A 12,604-nucleotide genomic window follows, 5' to 3' on the forward strand; every position below is an offset into this window, starting at 1 on the left:
GTCAGGTAAATGAAGATAAGACAACACTCAATTTGCCTCACCCAGATCTGTCTAGCCTATTCTCAAGTTTAATGATCTCCTTGGGTTCTCACTACCAGAGTCATACACTACCCTGGTAAAAGCCTGGCTAGTTGTTTTTGTTGTTGTTTTTTCGGTTTTTCGAGACAGGGTTTCTCTGTGTAGCCCTGGCTGTCCTGGAACTCACTCTGTAAACCAGGCTGGCCTCGAACTCAGAAATCCACCTGTCTCTGCCTCCCAAGTGCTGGGATTAGTTTTTCTTTTTATTTTTTTTCCTTTTTTTTTTTTTTTAAAGTTCACTCTGTGTTTATGAGTATTTTGCCTGCACATACTTTTGTTCACGACATATGTGACTGGTACTTGAGGGTGTCAGATGTCCTAGGACTAAAGTTACATACAGATGGCAATGAGCTGCCATGTAGGTACAGGGAACTGACTAGGTACTCTGAAAGAATAGACAGTGCTCTCACTAGAACATCTCTCTCTCTCCTTCTCCAGCTTCATAAATCATTTCTGGAACTCAGTAATAAAATTCAACTTTAAATACTCTAACAAGTAAGTAGACCATGATTGTATGTCAAAATAGGAAGATTCTGGTTACTTCTCTTAAACATCCATGCCACAATCAGGCCCTTGAAAGAATAAATTTAAACACATTACTGTCGTTAAAAACAAAAACACAGGAGGCCTTCCTAGAGAGACAACTCACAGGAGCACTCTGGCTGCTTTTCCAGAGGACCTTGATTTAACTCCCAGTACCCACTAGGAGGCTAACAGCCAATACTCAACACTCTCTTCTGGCCAACAAAGGCACCAGGCACACGTGACGCAAACACACATACAGACCCCAAACACATAATTTTTACTTTTTTAAACTAAAACTTTAAAAATAAAAACATAGAATTCTGCAACAGCTCTCTTTATATAGTGAGAAACTAATCAATCTGTTATAGGTCACAAAAATTAGTAATAAAGCTTTACATTTTTGAAATGAAAAAATTTACAATATGGGTATTATTTCTCATATGCTCGGGTTTAAGAGTACATCTTAACTGGGTAAGACAAGGTTAGTTTCAAAGCTTTTTAAACCCCGTTTTTAATAGAGTTTTTAGTCTTGAAGGTCCAAAATATCCCTGCAACAGATCTATCTATATAGTGAGAAACTAGTCAATATATTACAGGTCACAAAAATTAGTAATAAAGCTTTACATTTTTGAAATGAAAAAATTCACAACATGGGTATTATTTCTCATATGCTTGGGTTTAAGATTAAGAGTACATCTTAGCTGGGTGGTGGTGGCTCACGCCTCTAATCCCATCACTTGGGATTAAAGAGTCAGGCAGATTTCTGAGTTCAAGGCCAGCTTGGTCTACAGAGTAAGTTCCAGAACAGCCAGGGCTACACAGAGAAACCCTGCCTTGAAAAACCCTTTCTTAATGGAGTTTTTAGTCTTGAAGTTCCAAAATACCCCTAGGACTATTTTACATTTTCTAAAATCTCAAGGTTCAACAGCTTTAAGACTAAGAAAAAATTTTTAACAAACCAACATCAGTTTTATCATTTATTAGTCATAAACTAGTAATAACTAGTAAAGTTAATACTAATTTTAAAGATAAAACTAATGATAACAATATCACGATCTTTGCTTACATACTTAAAACTAGTAATCAAGTTTTATAGAAAATATAGCCCTTCTAAGATCCTTGTTAAGCACATACTATATTTGGGCAAATCAAACAGATAAGAAAGATTCCATAAGTTTTTAAAGGTACACATTAGTTAAAAGTGTCTGGGGGTGAGGGGGCGTGTATGGTGGTGGTGCATGCCTTTAATCCCAGCACTTGGGAGGCAGAGGCAGGTGGATTTCTGAGTTCAAGGCCAGCCTGGTCTACAGAACGAGTTCCAGGACAGCCAGGGCTACACAGGTTTCGAAACCCTGTCTCGAAAAAAAACAAAAACAAAAACAAAAATTATGAAGTCATTAAGCTGACCAAATTAAGACGTCTTTTCCACATATAATAGTATCTCAATATATAAGTAATCAATTTTCAAAGAGTACATACCAAAAATATCTTTCATATGAAGAAAAGCATAGATGTATCCTATCAATAGCTTTTTCTACATAAACCTACAAAAAGGGAACATCTTGTTCTTGAACACCTTGACCAAAGTTGTCTTCTTCCTAACCTACCCCAAGCTAACCATCATCAGTAGGAATCCTAAAATATATACTCCTAGAAAAAGACTGATGTGAGATTCCTCAAAGACTGAAGATGTTTCTTATTTTGAAATTCACAAGTATGTTTGCATGTCTGTTGGTATGTTTTTGAAAAGACAAAAAATTTCATGAAAGACTTCAGTATATTTTTTAAAATATATTTTTAGAACTCAAAGAGACTAAAAATTAAAACCAAAAAACATGTTCCGTACAGCAGGAAGGAATGGACAGCTCCCCATGGTGGGGGCAAACAGTATACAGGGATTCTAGGTCTGGTCAGTTTCACAATAGATAGTTAATTAACAAACATTATTTCTAATCCTTACAAACCTTTCAAGATTGATACTTTCATCACTTTGTGGAAAAAAATTTGAAGATCAGAGAAATTAAAATACTAGTCAAAACATAAGCTCTTAAGTGGGACAGACCAGCATATATACTTTACAAGGAAGTTGGAGATTTGCTGTTTATTTTTTGTTTTGCTTCTCTGTATCACCACAAGGTTCTAGGGTGATAAGCAGGATTTAAGCAAACCTAGCTTCCCATTCCCGTTACTTCAATTTTTAAAATCCAAAAGGAAATTTACAAAATAGATTATTTTACAGTAATAAAGTAGGTTGCATGTCACTGAACATTCACAGCAGTCATCTATGCTAAGTTCTGCTATTAAATTTTCCTGGGAGACAGACAAGATTATGCGCTACAAGACCTGCCAAGGACTTGTATGGACCAGTGTGGTGGATATCCATAAGCAAGCCTTTAGTCACATTTTTCTGACTTAAGACAGGAGGTGTAAGTATTTTCAAAACCATCTTAGACAAAGAGAAACTATGACAGCTACCTAACTACAAAGCTTCCACAGAAGTTACTTTTGTAAGCTCTGTTACTGTCTGGCTCAAATGCAAAGATCAGCTAATTAACTGACAAGTTATTAGCCATATGTTAAAGGCCTACATCAGGAAGTGAAGTGTTAAAATGTGGAAACAAAAATCCTATTAAATATATATGTGTGTGTGTATATGTGTGTATGTGTGTATGTATAAATATAAAAGAACCTTGGGTCTTGATACCAGGCAGATGGCTCAGAAGATAAACCCACACACACAAAATTATAAAAATTATATTAGGGGCTTGGCGAGATGGCTCAGCGGGTAAGAGCACTGACCGCTCTTCCAAAGGTCCTGAGTTCGGAATGCAGCAACCACATGATGGCTCACAACCACCCATAATGAGGTCTGATGCCCTCTTCTGGTGTGTCTGAAGACAGCTACAGTGAATTACGCTGGAGTGAGCGCAGGGCCAGAGTGAGTGGGGCCGGCAGAAGTCCTGAGTTCAATTCCCAGCAGCCACACACGATAGCTCATGGCCATCTGTACAGCTACAGTGTACTCATGTACTCATACACATAAAATAAATAAAATAAATCTTAAACAAAAATTGTATTAATATAGCCTTGTGCTTAAAATGTCATAAAATCCTATCAACTGCCCCTTATTCATCCATATCCTTTTTTCCAAACAAGAGGAAGAAATTTAATTGACGCTAATAAGGTAACAAGTAATATTTAGATGAAATGTTACATAAAAGGTTAAATGAAATAGCTAAATAAAATGTTATTTTCAAACAGGAGCTATAAGACTTCACATTGTATTATTTACAGGCAAAAAAGACAAAAATACAGAATATCTGCCATTATATCTTTTTAAAATAAGACTCTTTAAATTACCAGTTACTATAAGATATATGACTATTTCACATCAATTGTGATCTTTTGAAGTGTTCCAATGTTTCAAAAATGGTAATAAATTAAGCATTTTAACTTTTCAGGGCCTTTCTTCCTTCTACAAATTTAGAAGATAAACTAAACGACAAAAAGGAAATGTCACCAGAACTCTGCTCTAGAGTATATAAAAATTCAGTAACCTTCATTAAAAAACTTCAAATAGGAAATATACATAAAGAAACAAAGCAGAGGTAGAGGGTATAGCTTAGTAGAGGGCTTTCCTAGCATGCCCAGGACCACACAAACCTTCATGGTAGAACACAGCACTCAGGAAGGAGGTGGAGGCAGGAGGAGGGCTCAAGAGCAGGGCTAAGATGAATTAGTAGTTAAGAGTACTTGCTGCTCCTGCAGAAGCCCCTGGATTTACAACTGTCCTTCACTTCTAGAGGAACCAAAGCCAAGATACCAGGCACAAATGCAGTACACATACACACATAGAGGCACTAGCAAATATGCAAGAGATCAAGTAATTCTTTTATAAGGAAGTTCAAGATCATCCTTGGCTACTAAGTGAATTAAAGCCAGTCTGAGATAATTAAGACCTTGACTCCAAAAGGGGGAGTGGGGGAAGGGAATAAGATGACTCAGCATGTACATGCTAGCAAGCCAATTGAATTGAGTTCAATCTATTGGGACTTCATGGTGGAAGAACAAAACTGACTCCTGCAAAATTTCCCTCTAGCCTCCAAAGGTCTATGTTGTCCCCCAATAAATAGGTAAATGTGATTTTAAAAGTTATAGAAACAAGAAAAGCAAAACAAAGCCAAAAATTCTTCTATATTAGGTTTATAATCAGTAAAACATGTAAATTACATATATTAATTCAGCTAACAAAAATAGCTCATATAAGGAAATCAATTTTTAAAAATGGGAGAAATGCAGTCATTGTATGAGCATTTGTCATCTAAAGAAAACACCTAAAATTAAAAAATAAAAAAAAAAACTATTAGGGCATTTTAGTCATAAATGTCAGATCATCATGACTGAAAAATAATTTTAAACTTCAAATTACAAACTATGGCAATGATAATGGCACAACTTTTTAAAGAACCGATAACATAAACAAGATGAAACAAACTTTGTTTCTGACCATAAATTACCTTACATCAACTTAACACAATGGGTCAGTAGACACTTCAATTGTATAGAATTTCTTGCCTCTTGTATTTAAGACATCACAGACAATTAAGAACACAATGATGTTCTTTGTGTACCATTCTGTCATTTTCCTTCTGAAATGCCAATTTCAGGCAATTTTTGAGTGTTTAGAAAACAGACTTACAGTATTAAAAAAATACTATAATGAGTTTTTTGGAAAGAAAACATGTGCTCCTAAAAGCTCTTTATAAATCAGACCTGTAGAAAACAAAAACTCCAAGGACAATATGGTTTCTATCACATCTCTGACCTGTCAGCTAAACTCATACCCAGTTTTTGTTTAATATACTGCTTTTAAAATGTCTTACCAATACTTAACCCAGTTTCCATTCAATGTATTTCTTTAAAAATACAATCTCAAAATAACCAACTACCATTAGGACAACTTTGACAAAGTTGTATTAGTTTTTCTCTCACACCTGCTTTTCTAGGATGAACAACAAAATTCAAAGGAAAAAAATCTCAACATACTATTAGGTTTCAAACCATGTAATAATAGAACCCAACATTAAAGCTCACTAGATTTTTATAATTGTAATTCTAAACAAAGGGAAAAAACAAAACAAGAAGCTAGAGGTAAACTACCACACATCTCTACTTTGGGTTTTGTTCTTGCTTTTGAGGCAGTGTGCCTAACTGGGCAGACCAGGATGGCCTTCTCATCTGTTGGAATTTAAGTCTGGCTTGTGCTACCAAGCCCATTTTACTGAGTATTTTTAAAGTTTGTTTTGTCCTTGACATAGACATTTTAGACCTATATTAGATTTAAATCTCTCATTCATTCTATAACAACATGGGTACAGCAAGTTCATAGCTGCTTATTCAGAATAATAAGTTTAACAATTGCTTAGTCTTACACAGTACTTAATGACAAAGTCAAGATTGGGCATTCCATTTTCAGCTTTTGCTCTTCTCTAAAACAACACATATAGACAGAGAAAACATCAAGCGTAAAGTCCTCTCTCATTACTAATTATTTAAAAATGCTTTTGAAAAAGACTTGCAAGGCTACCCAATAGTGCTCAAGGAACTGGACAGCCACATAAAAAAGAAAAGTTGGATCTTTTATATACACCATATATAAAAATCAGCTCAAAATAGATAAAAGGCCTAAATGTGTTCTAAAACTATAAAAGAAATGCTTCAATAATGGTAAAGTAACCAAACCTTTATAAACATGAAAAGCACAGGGAAAGTTAAAAAACTCAACTATATAAAAACAAGTTCTATGCACCAAAGTATACAATCAACAGTGTAAAAAGCATAACCTATACAATGACAGAAGATATGAGAGTTATCTGATAAAGGAGTTAATAACCAAAACATTAAAAAACAAAAAACAAAAAACAAAAACAAAAAAAACCCCAAAGAGCAGGAATGTAACTCAATGGCAGAGTACTTGAATAGGGTGTGTGGCCATAATTTAACCCCCAATACTTTGAACAACACAAAAAACAAAACAAAGCAAAAACTTGTGTTTGTGTCAAGTACGTGTTTAACATGACTTTAAATACATCTCAAAAGACTGAATCTAAAACAGCTAACCAGCACATGAAAAGATGCTCAAGATAATGATCAAAAATGCAAATCAAAACAGCATCTTCTCACATCCATTAAGATGGGTAAGGTAGGCTACTGGAGTTTAGGTGGATCAACAGAATACAGGCAGAGTAACTTTGTACTATTGCAAAAAACGTAAAATGGTACAATTACTATGGAAAAGTATGGAGATCTCAAAAAAATTAAGATTTACTATTCTTTTTCTCCTCTTTTGGGTTTTTTTGAGACAGAGTTTCTACATGTAGGAGCCCTGGCAGACCTGGAACTTGCTCTGTTGACCAGGCTGGCCTCAAACTCACAGATAATACACCTGCCTATGCCTCCTGAATACTAGGATGAGAGGTATGTACAACCACTCCTAACTAGATTTACTATTCTCATTTATTTATTTATTTATTTATTTATTGTAAGTACACTCTTACCTGCTGAGGCATCTCACCAGCCCCTATTGTTCTCTTTCAATGTGTATATCCAAAAGAATTGAAAGCAGAGATACTTACCTATGTACGTTAATTACAGTATTATTCCTAACAGTCAAGAAAATTCTGACAAAAATTCTATATGCCACAGTATGGATGAACCTTAAAAACTGGGCAAATAATCCTTAGTTGTAAGACAAACACACTCTTATCCCCTGAGCATCCACAAACAGTACCAAAATCCAGATTCTCAAGTACTTTTATATAAAATAGGATACTTATCTATAACCTACACATGTCTTATGTACTTCTTACATCATTTCTATGTTATTTTAAAAACCTAATACAATCTTACTACTATGTAAAGAGTTGTATTTAGTGAATAGCAACATGGAAACATGTTCAGTACAGATGCACGGTTTGTTTGGATATTTCTAATCTATGGTTATCTGGATTAGCAAACCCACAGATAGAGGGTCCAACAATATTTATGCAATAACCATCATAAGAGGTATACACAGTAGTCTAGCAAAAACAAAAACCACACAGAATAGAAAAAGGATCCTGAAGGGAGTATAAGCAATGTATGTTATTAATAAGTTTTAATTTGTGAGATGAAAAAGTACTAGGCATTGCTTACACAACACTGTTAAGTATACCTAGAACCATAGAACTGCACCCTTAGAAATGAAGACAGGAAATTTTGTTTTGTACATCTTTTTAAATAAATAAATAAATAAATAAATAAGGAATTCTGGGATAGCAAGATGACTCAGCAGAAAAAGGTATCCAAAACCAAACCTTGAACCTGTGATTGAGCCTAGAGCAAGCATGGTGGAAGACAAAACCAAGTGCCACAGGTTATCCTCTTACTTCACATATGCACAGTGGCATACTATCCCTCACCCTCACCACACAAATGTCATTGAATTTTTAAAACAAAACTTATTTTGTTAAATTAAGGGCCTTAATTTTTTGTTTAATTAGAAACAGAGTGTAGCTCTGTGGTAGAATCTTTGTCTAACATGCACAAGGTTGTGGTTTTCATACTCAACACCACACAAAAATTAACTCTTCACTATTATTTCAGGTTACATTCCAGCAGTGTAGCACAGACAGTATACACACAAGCATAATAATCTATTTCCACTTGAAAAAGTTATCTATACTTTTATATATATATATATATATATATATATATATATATGCATATATATATATGCATATATAAAATACAATAAATATCTATAGCTTAGTAAATAAGTAAAAAACCTTGTTGATAATCTAAGGCAAAAGAAAAACTGGAAACTCGTATAAGAAATCAACTTTTCACTACTTCACTAACTAACATTAAAGGAAAGCCTATGATGTAATGGGAACGCAAAGGAGAAGCAGACAGATTTCTTTGACTTCAAGACCAGCCAATCTACAAAGTGAGTTCCAGGCCAGCGATGGCTAAACACTGAGGCCAGCTCAAAAAACAACAAACAGGATGATCCAACTCATTTCACACCACAGTCATCATTTTAAAATGGAGTAAATAGCACTAAATATTATTCTTTTTAAAATACACAGTAAGTCTGGCACCATTCTAAACAATCCAATCAGTCCTATTATACTGGTGCGTGGGTATAGAGAGGCCACTGAGAAAAATCAGGATGCGCAGGCCAGAGTCAGATTCAGCAGGCAAACCTAACTTAAAAAAACAAAAAACAAGACAAACAAACAAACAAACAAGAAATGCTGCAAACACTGAAAAACAAACAAAAGCACAGAACAGGCTGGAGAGATGGCTGAGCAGTTAAGAGCACTGATTACTCTTCCAGAGGTCCTTAGTTCAATTCCCAGCAACCACATGGTGGCTCGCAACCATCTGTAATGGGATCTGATGCCCTCTTCTGGTGTGTCTGAAGATAGCAATGGTATACTCATATACATAAAATAAATCTTAAAAAAACTTACAATATAAAAACACCAATTAAGAATGTCTACATTCTTAATCTTATCAACCTGAGCTTATTTTCAGACTCAACATCATCTGAAACTGTTAACATGTATTGCTTTTAAAGGGTAGGGATTACTAGAGGCTAACACTGATCTATGGCTACAGATATCATAACAAATACCAGCAAATGGTACTAATTACCAAGTATTTAAAAGGACTTCTACATAGGCAGAACAATTATTAGCGGACTATTCGAGGTGTTTGGAAAAATTATTCAAGAATCCTTTTTGTTCAGCTATTTTTGACCTTCCAATTCTGAGTATCCTATCTAATTAAGCATACTAAGTTGAGAGCTAGAGAGATGGCTCAGCAGTCTGGAACACTGGCTGTTTGTCCAGAGATCCTGAGTTCAATTTCTAGCACCCACATGGTAGCTCATGACCATCTAATAAAGGGATTTGATACTCTCTTCTGACATGCAGGTGTGCATGCAGCAGAGTACTCATATACATAAAGTAAATATTTTTTTAAAAAGAGTACTAATAAATATAATACAGAAATCTGTTCTTGCAATTGATTATATGAAATCACCTATGTGTCTGTATGTCCATGAAAAAGGGTTACTGATGTAAATATATAAATATGTACAGTTAACCCATATTTAAGAAAATAATTTGGAACTATATTAAGTTGTACAGATGCTCTGTAAAAGTAACATGCTATCTTTCAGCTAACCCACCTTCTTTCATTCTCTCCAACTATTGAGAATATATCCAGTATTCCTATTATTCAGCATGAAATGCTTATATGAAAAAAATACTAAGGTTACAGAATAAACCCATCCTATAACTTCTTTTCCAAATATCCAAATATTTAGTATTAAATACTTTCAATCATCCAAAATTCTGATAACCTTTTTATAAATGGGAAATACCAAATATTTAAATAAACAAAAATGCTTCTATGATGAAAAAAATCCAGAAGCACGTTTTCTTCTAAGTTGTCTTTACTCAAATAAAAACTGTTATTTATTTAGAAATTGTAGCTTCTTAAGTTATTTTAATGCTAGTTTCATTATGTAAAAATTCAGGATATAAGCAAAAAGCATTAATATCTCTTCTTGAGTCCTAGCTGACTCACTAAAATAACTAAGAGGTATCACCCTTGCCTGTTGTCTGGCCAATAAGAACATCACAATCTCCAAGGATTTTTTTCTGTTGGTCAGAGTGATAAAGCACAGAAGTTCTCTCTTCAGCCTTACACTTGCTACAAGAATAAGTATACAAATGCCCTCTCTCTGTGGTAAACAATTCTCCTAAAGGACTTTATGCCATGTTTTAAAAATATAAGAAGTGGATGTATCCAAACGTCCTTCCCTCTTATGAAATATGACACAGAAAAACAGGAAATTAATAGTTCTACAACACACGACCTGACAATGAAATAAAGGAACTAAATAGCAAGTTTCAAAGGTGTCTTTGAACTCAGTAAGCTTGGATTAAAATTTTAAATGATAAAAGACAATAGCACTACATATAACAAAGGAAAAAAATCCGCTTTTACAAAAACTGACCAAGTGGCAAGGAGTTATAAAATAAAGCAAAAAAAAAAATCAATGTGTTAAGATAGCTACGTATTTAACTGATGGAAATGATTTCCAGAGAAGTCTGATTTGTAATGCATACTTTAAATGCTATAAGGACTAAATTCAACCATTCCTAAAGATGTTTAAGAATTATCCCCAACTGAGGCATGTAGCTTGAAGTCACAGGAAATTTTCCTTAAAATTTCAAAATTCATGAGAACTGTGCATTATGGAACTTGGGAAAAGTGTATTAACATATATTCCTAAATATAGCATTGTGGTAATAGTGCTTTGTGTACTGAAATTCTTGGGTGTGATATTTTTTGTGTATACCACTGCATATTCTTTGGCACCTTGTATCTCTAGGACAGCATTATCATAAAAGTTATCAACACTGTGGTCAACGCTGTTGTGACTTAAAGCTCTTGTCCCATTCTCACAGATGAAAAAAGGAATTTTGGGGAGCCTCAGGAAGACACGCAAGCTTTCATGTTTTCCAGAAAACATCTTCCCAAGGGTTTGGAATTTTTAAACTTTAGAAATTCTGAATCTGCCATTTATTTCAAGCTTTGTACTAAATGTAGTCAACCAGTTACTGCACACTACTGAAAACTCTTGCCTTTCTGAATATACAATGTAGGTTAAGCTAAACCCTTGTCTAACAATCATTTCTTCCAATATCTTTATAATATAGAAGCAACTACGAAGTCAACTAATGGCTGTGAGCCACTCATCAGCTGCATATGTGCCTATATGAAATTTCAGACTGGTATACTGAGACAGGATATCTTCCTTCTTATATCTTTTTTATGAACTTTGAAGGACTGAAATCAAATTGTGTCAACTTTCTAGCCAAGAATTCAGATTTGAATTCTGGATACAAATACATTTAAAGGGGGGGTGGGGGACTATAAGACCATACACCTTAAGTGTTTTTGAACTGTGTGCACTGTTTTTCAACCTCGAATGTTTTATACTTGCATTCCATGTTATATACTTTTTGGACTGGATTGTGGTTTTGTACACAAAAATAAAAACAACTCTTTTCTACCTTCGTATCCAACCTACCTGCCCATAGTTGTCTATGCCAGTTACTAATCTATTTAAATTTAACAAATCAAAAGCTGTCCTTAGGGATTGGCCAAGAGTCGTAAGTCCTTCTGCCTGAAGGTTTTTCAGTTCATTCATAAACGTTGCATGGTTTTCTTTCCATCCAGCCTGAAAAGAAAGATGTAAGATTTTTTTTATCATTTGAAGTCATGTACACACATGGACACCGATTACAAGGTGATGTCCACCAAGTAGGTATTCCATTTCAGGTTTGTATATTTAACTTCACTTTTGCTTGATATGTCTTGGGGGATGTGTTATAACTGTTGTCTCTGGTGAGCAAACTCTTCCAAAGGTGGCCAAGAATGAACCTGCTTGCCCTACACCTTTTGTTAAGTAACAACCGTCTTATTACTTTAATAACTTCACTGGGAAATTTGCTAACATAACATCCTCCAAATTGTGTGCAAGGGGTGGGTGTTGCGACGGTGCTAGCGGAAGGCAGATGGCAGCAGGACTTCTTAAGTTGACCACAGCTGTCCCACCGATCAGTGGCCTTCCTAGTTCCACTCTGTGATGACCAAGTCTCGAAGCCCCCCCTCCTGGCTTCCCTGCCAGCTCGGCTGAGTCCCTTTTAATGCAAACCCGGGCTAGGCAAGGCTGGGCCCCGCTGTCACTCGGGCTAACTTGAATAAATATCCCCCACAGTTCATTGCTGCCGCTCACGCCGCGGAGGGGAAATGTCGGCCATGTTGATCGTAGCGCCTCCGCCGCCAGGCCGAACAGGACCCGGAGGGGACGGCGGTGGGCCAGAAACTGCCACCGAGCTGGCACACCCGAGCTGGGGAGGGGTGGGAGGCCGCGAGG

General features: G+C 35.4%; 1 protein-coding gene across 5 annotated transcripts in view; it reads right to left on the reverse strand.

Moving 5' to 3' along the window:
* The window catches only part of Ints6 (integrator complex subunit 6), a 72,853-nt gene that overhangs the window by 58,966 nt on the left and 1,283 nt on the right, over positions 1-12,604 (reverse strand). For 4 of the 5 annotated variants that reach the window (XR_004116476.1, XM_031362774.1, XM_031362773.1 and 1 more), the window contains exon 3: positions 11,756-11,905. Coding sequence is in view for 4 of the 5 variants with exons in the window: in XM_031362774.1 (XP_031218634.1) it covers positions 11,756-11,905 (150 nt within the window). In the remaining variant the exon portion in view is untranslated. Of the gene's footprint in view, positions 1-11,755; positions 11,906-12,463; positions 12,582-12,604 lie in introns of those variants that run through there. The other variant, XM_031362777.1, reaches the window with a different exon arrangement.

Source organism: Mastomys coucha, unplaced genomic scaffold (genome assembly GCF_008632895.1).
Source record: "Mastomys coucha isolate ucsf_1 unplaced genomic scaffold, UCSF_Mcou_1 pScaffold9, whole genome shotgun sequence".
In the NCBI taxonomy this organism is placed as follows: Eukaryota; Metazoa; Chordata; class Mammalia; order Rodentia; family Muridae; genus Mastomys; species Mastomys coucha.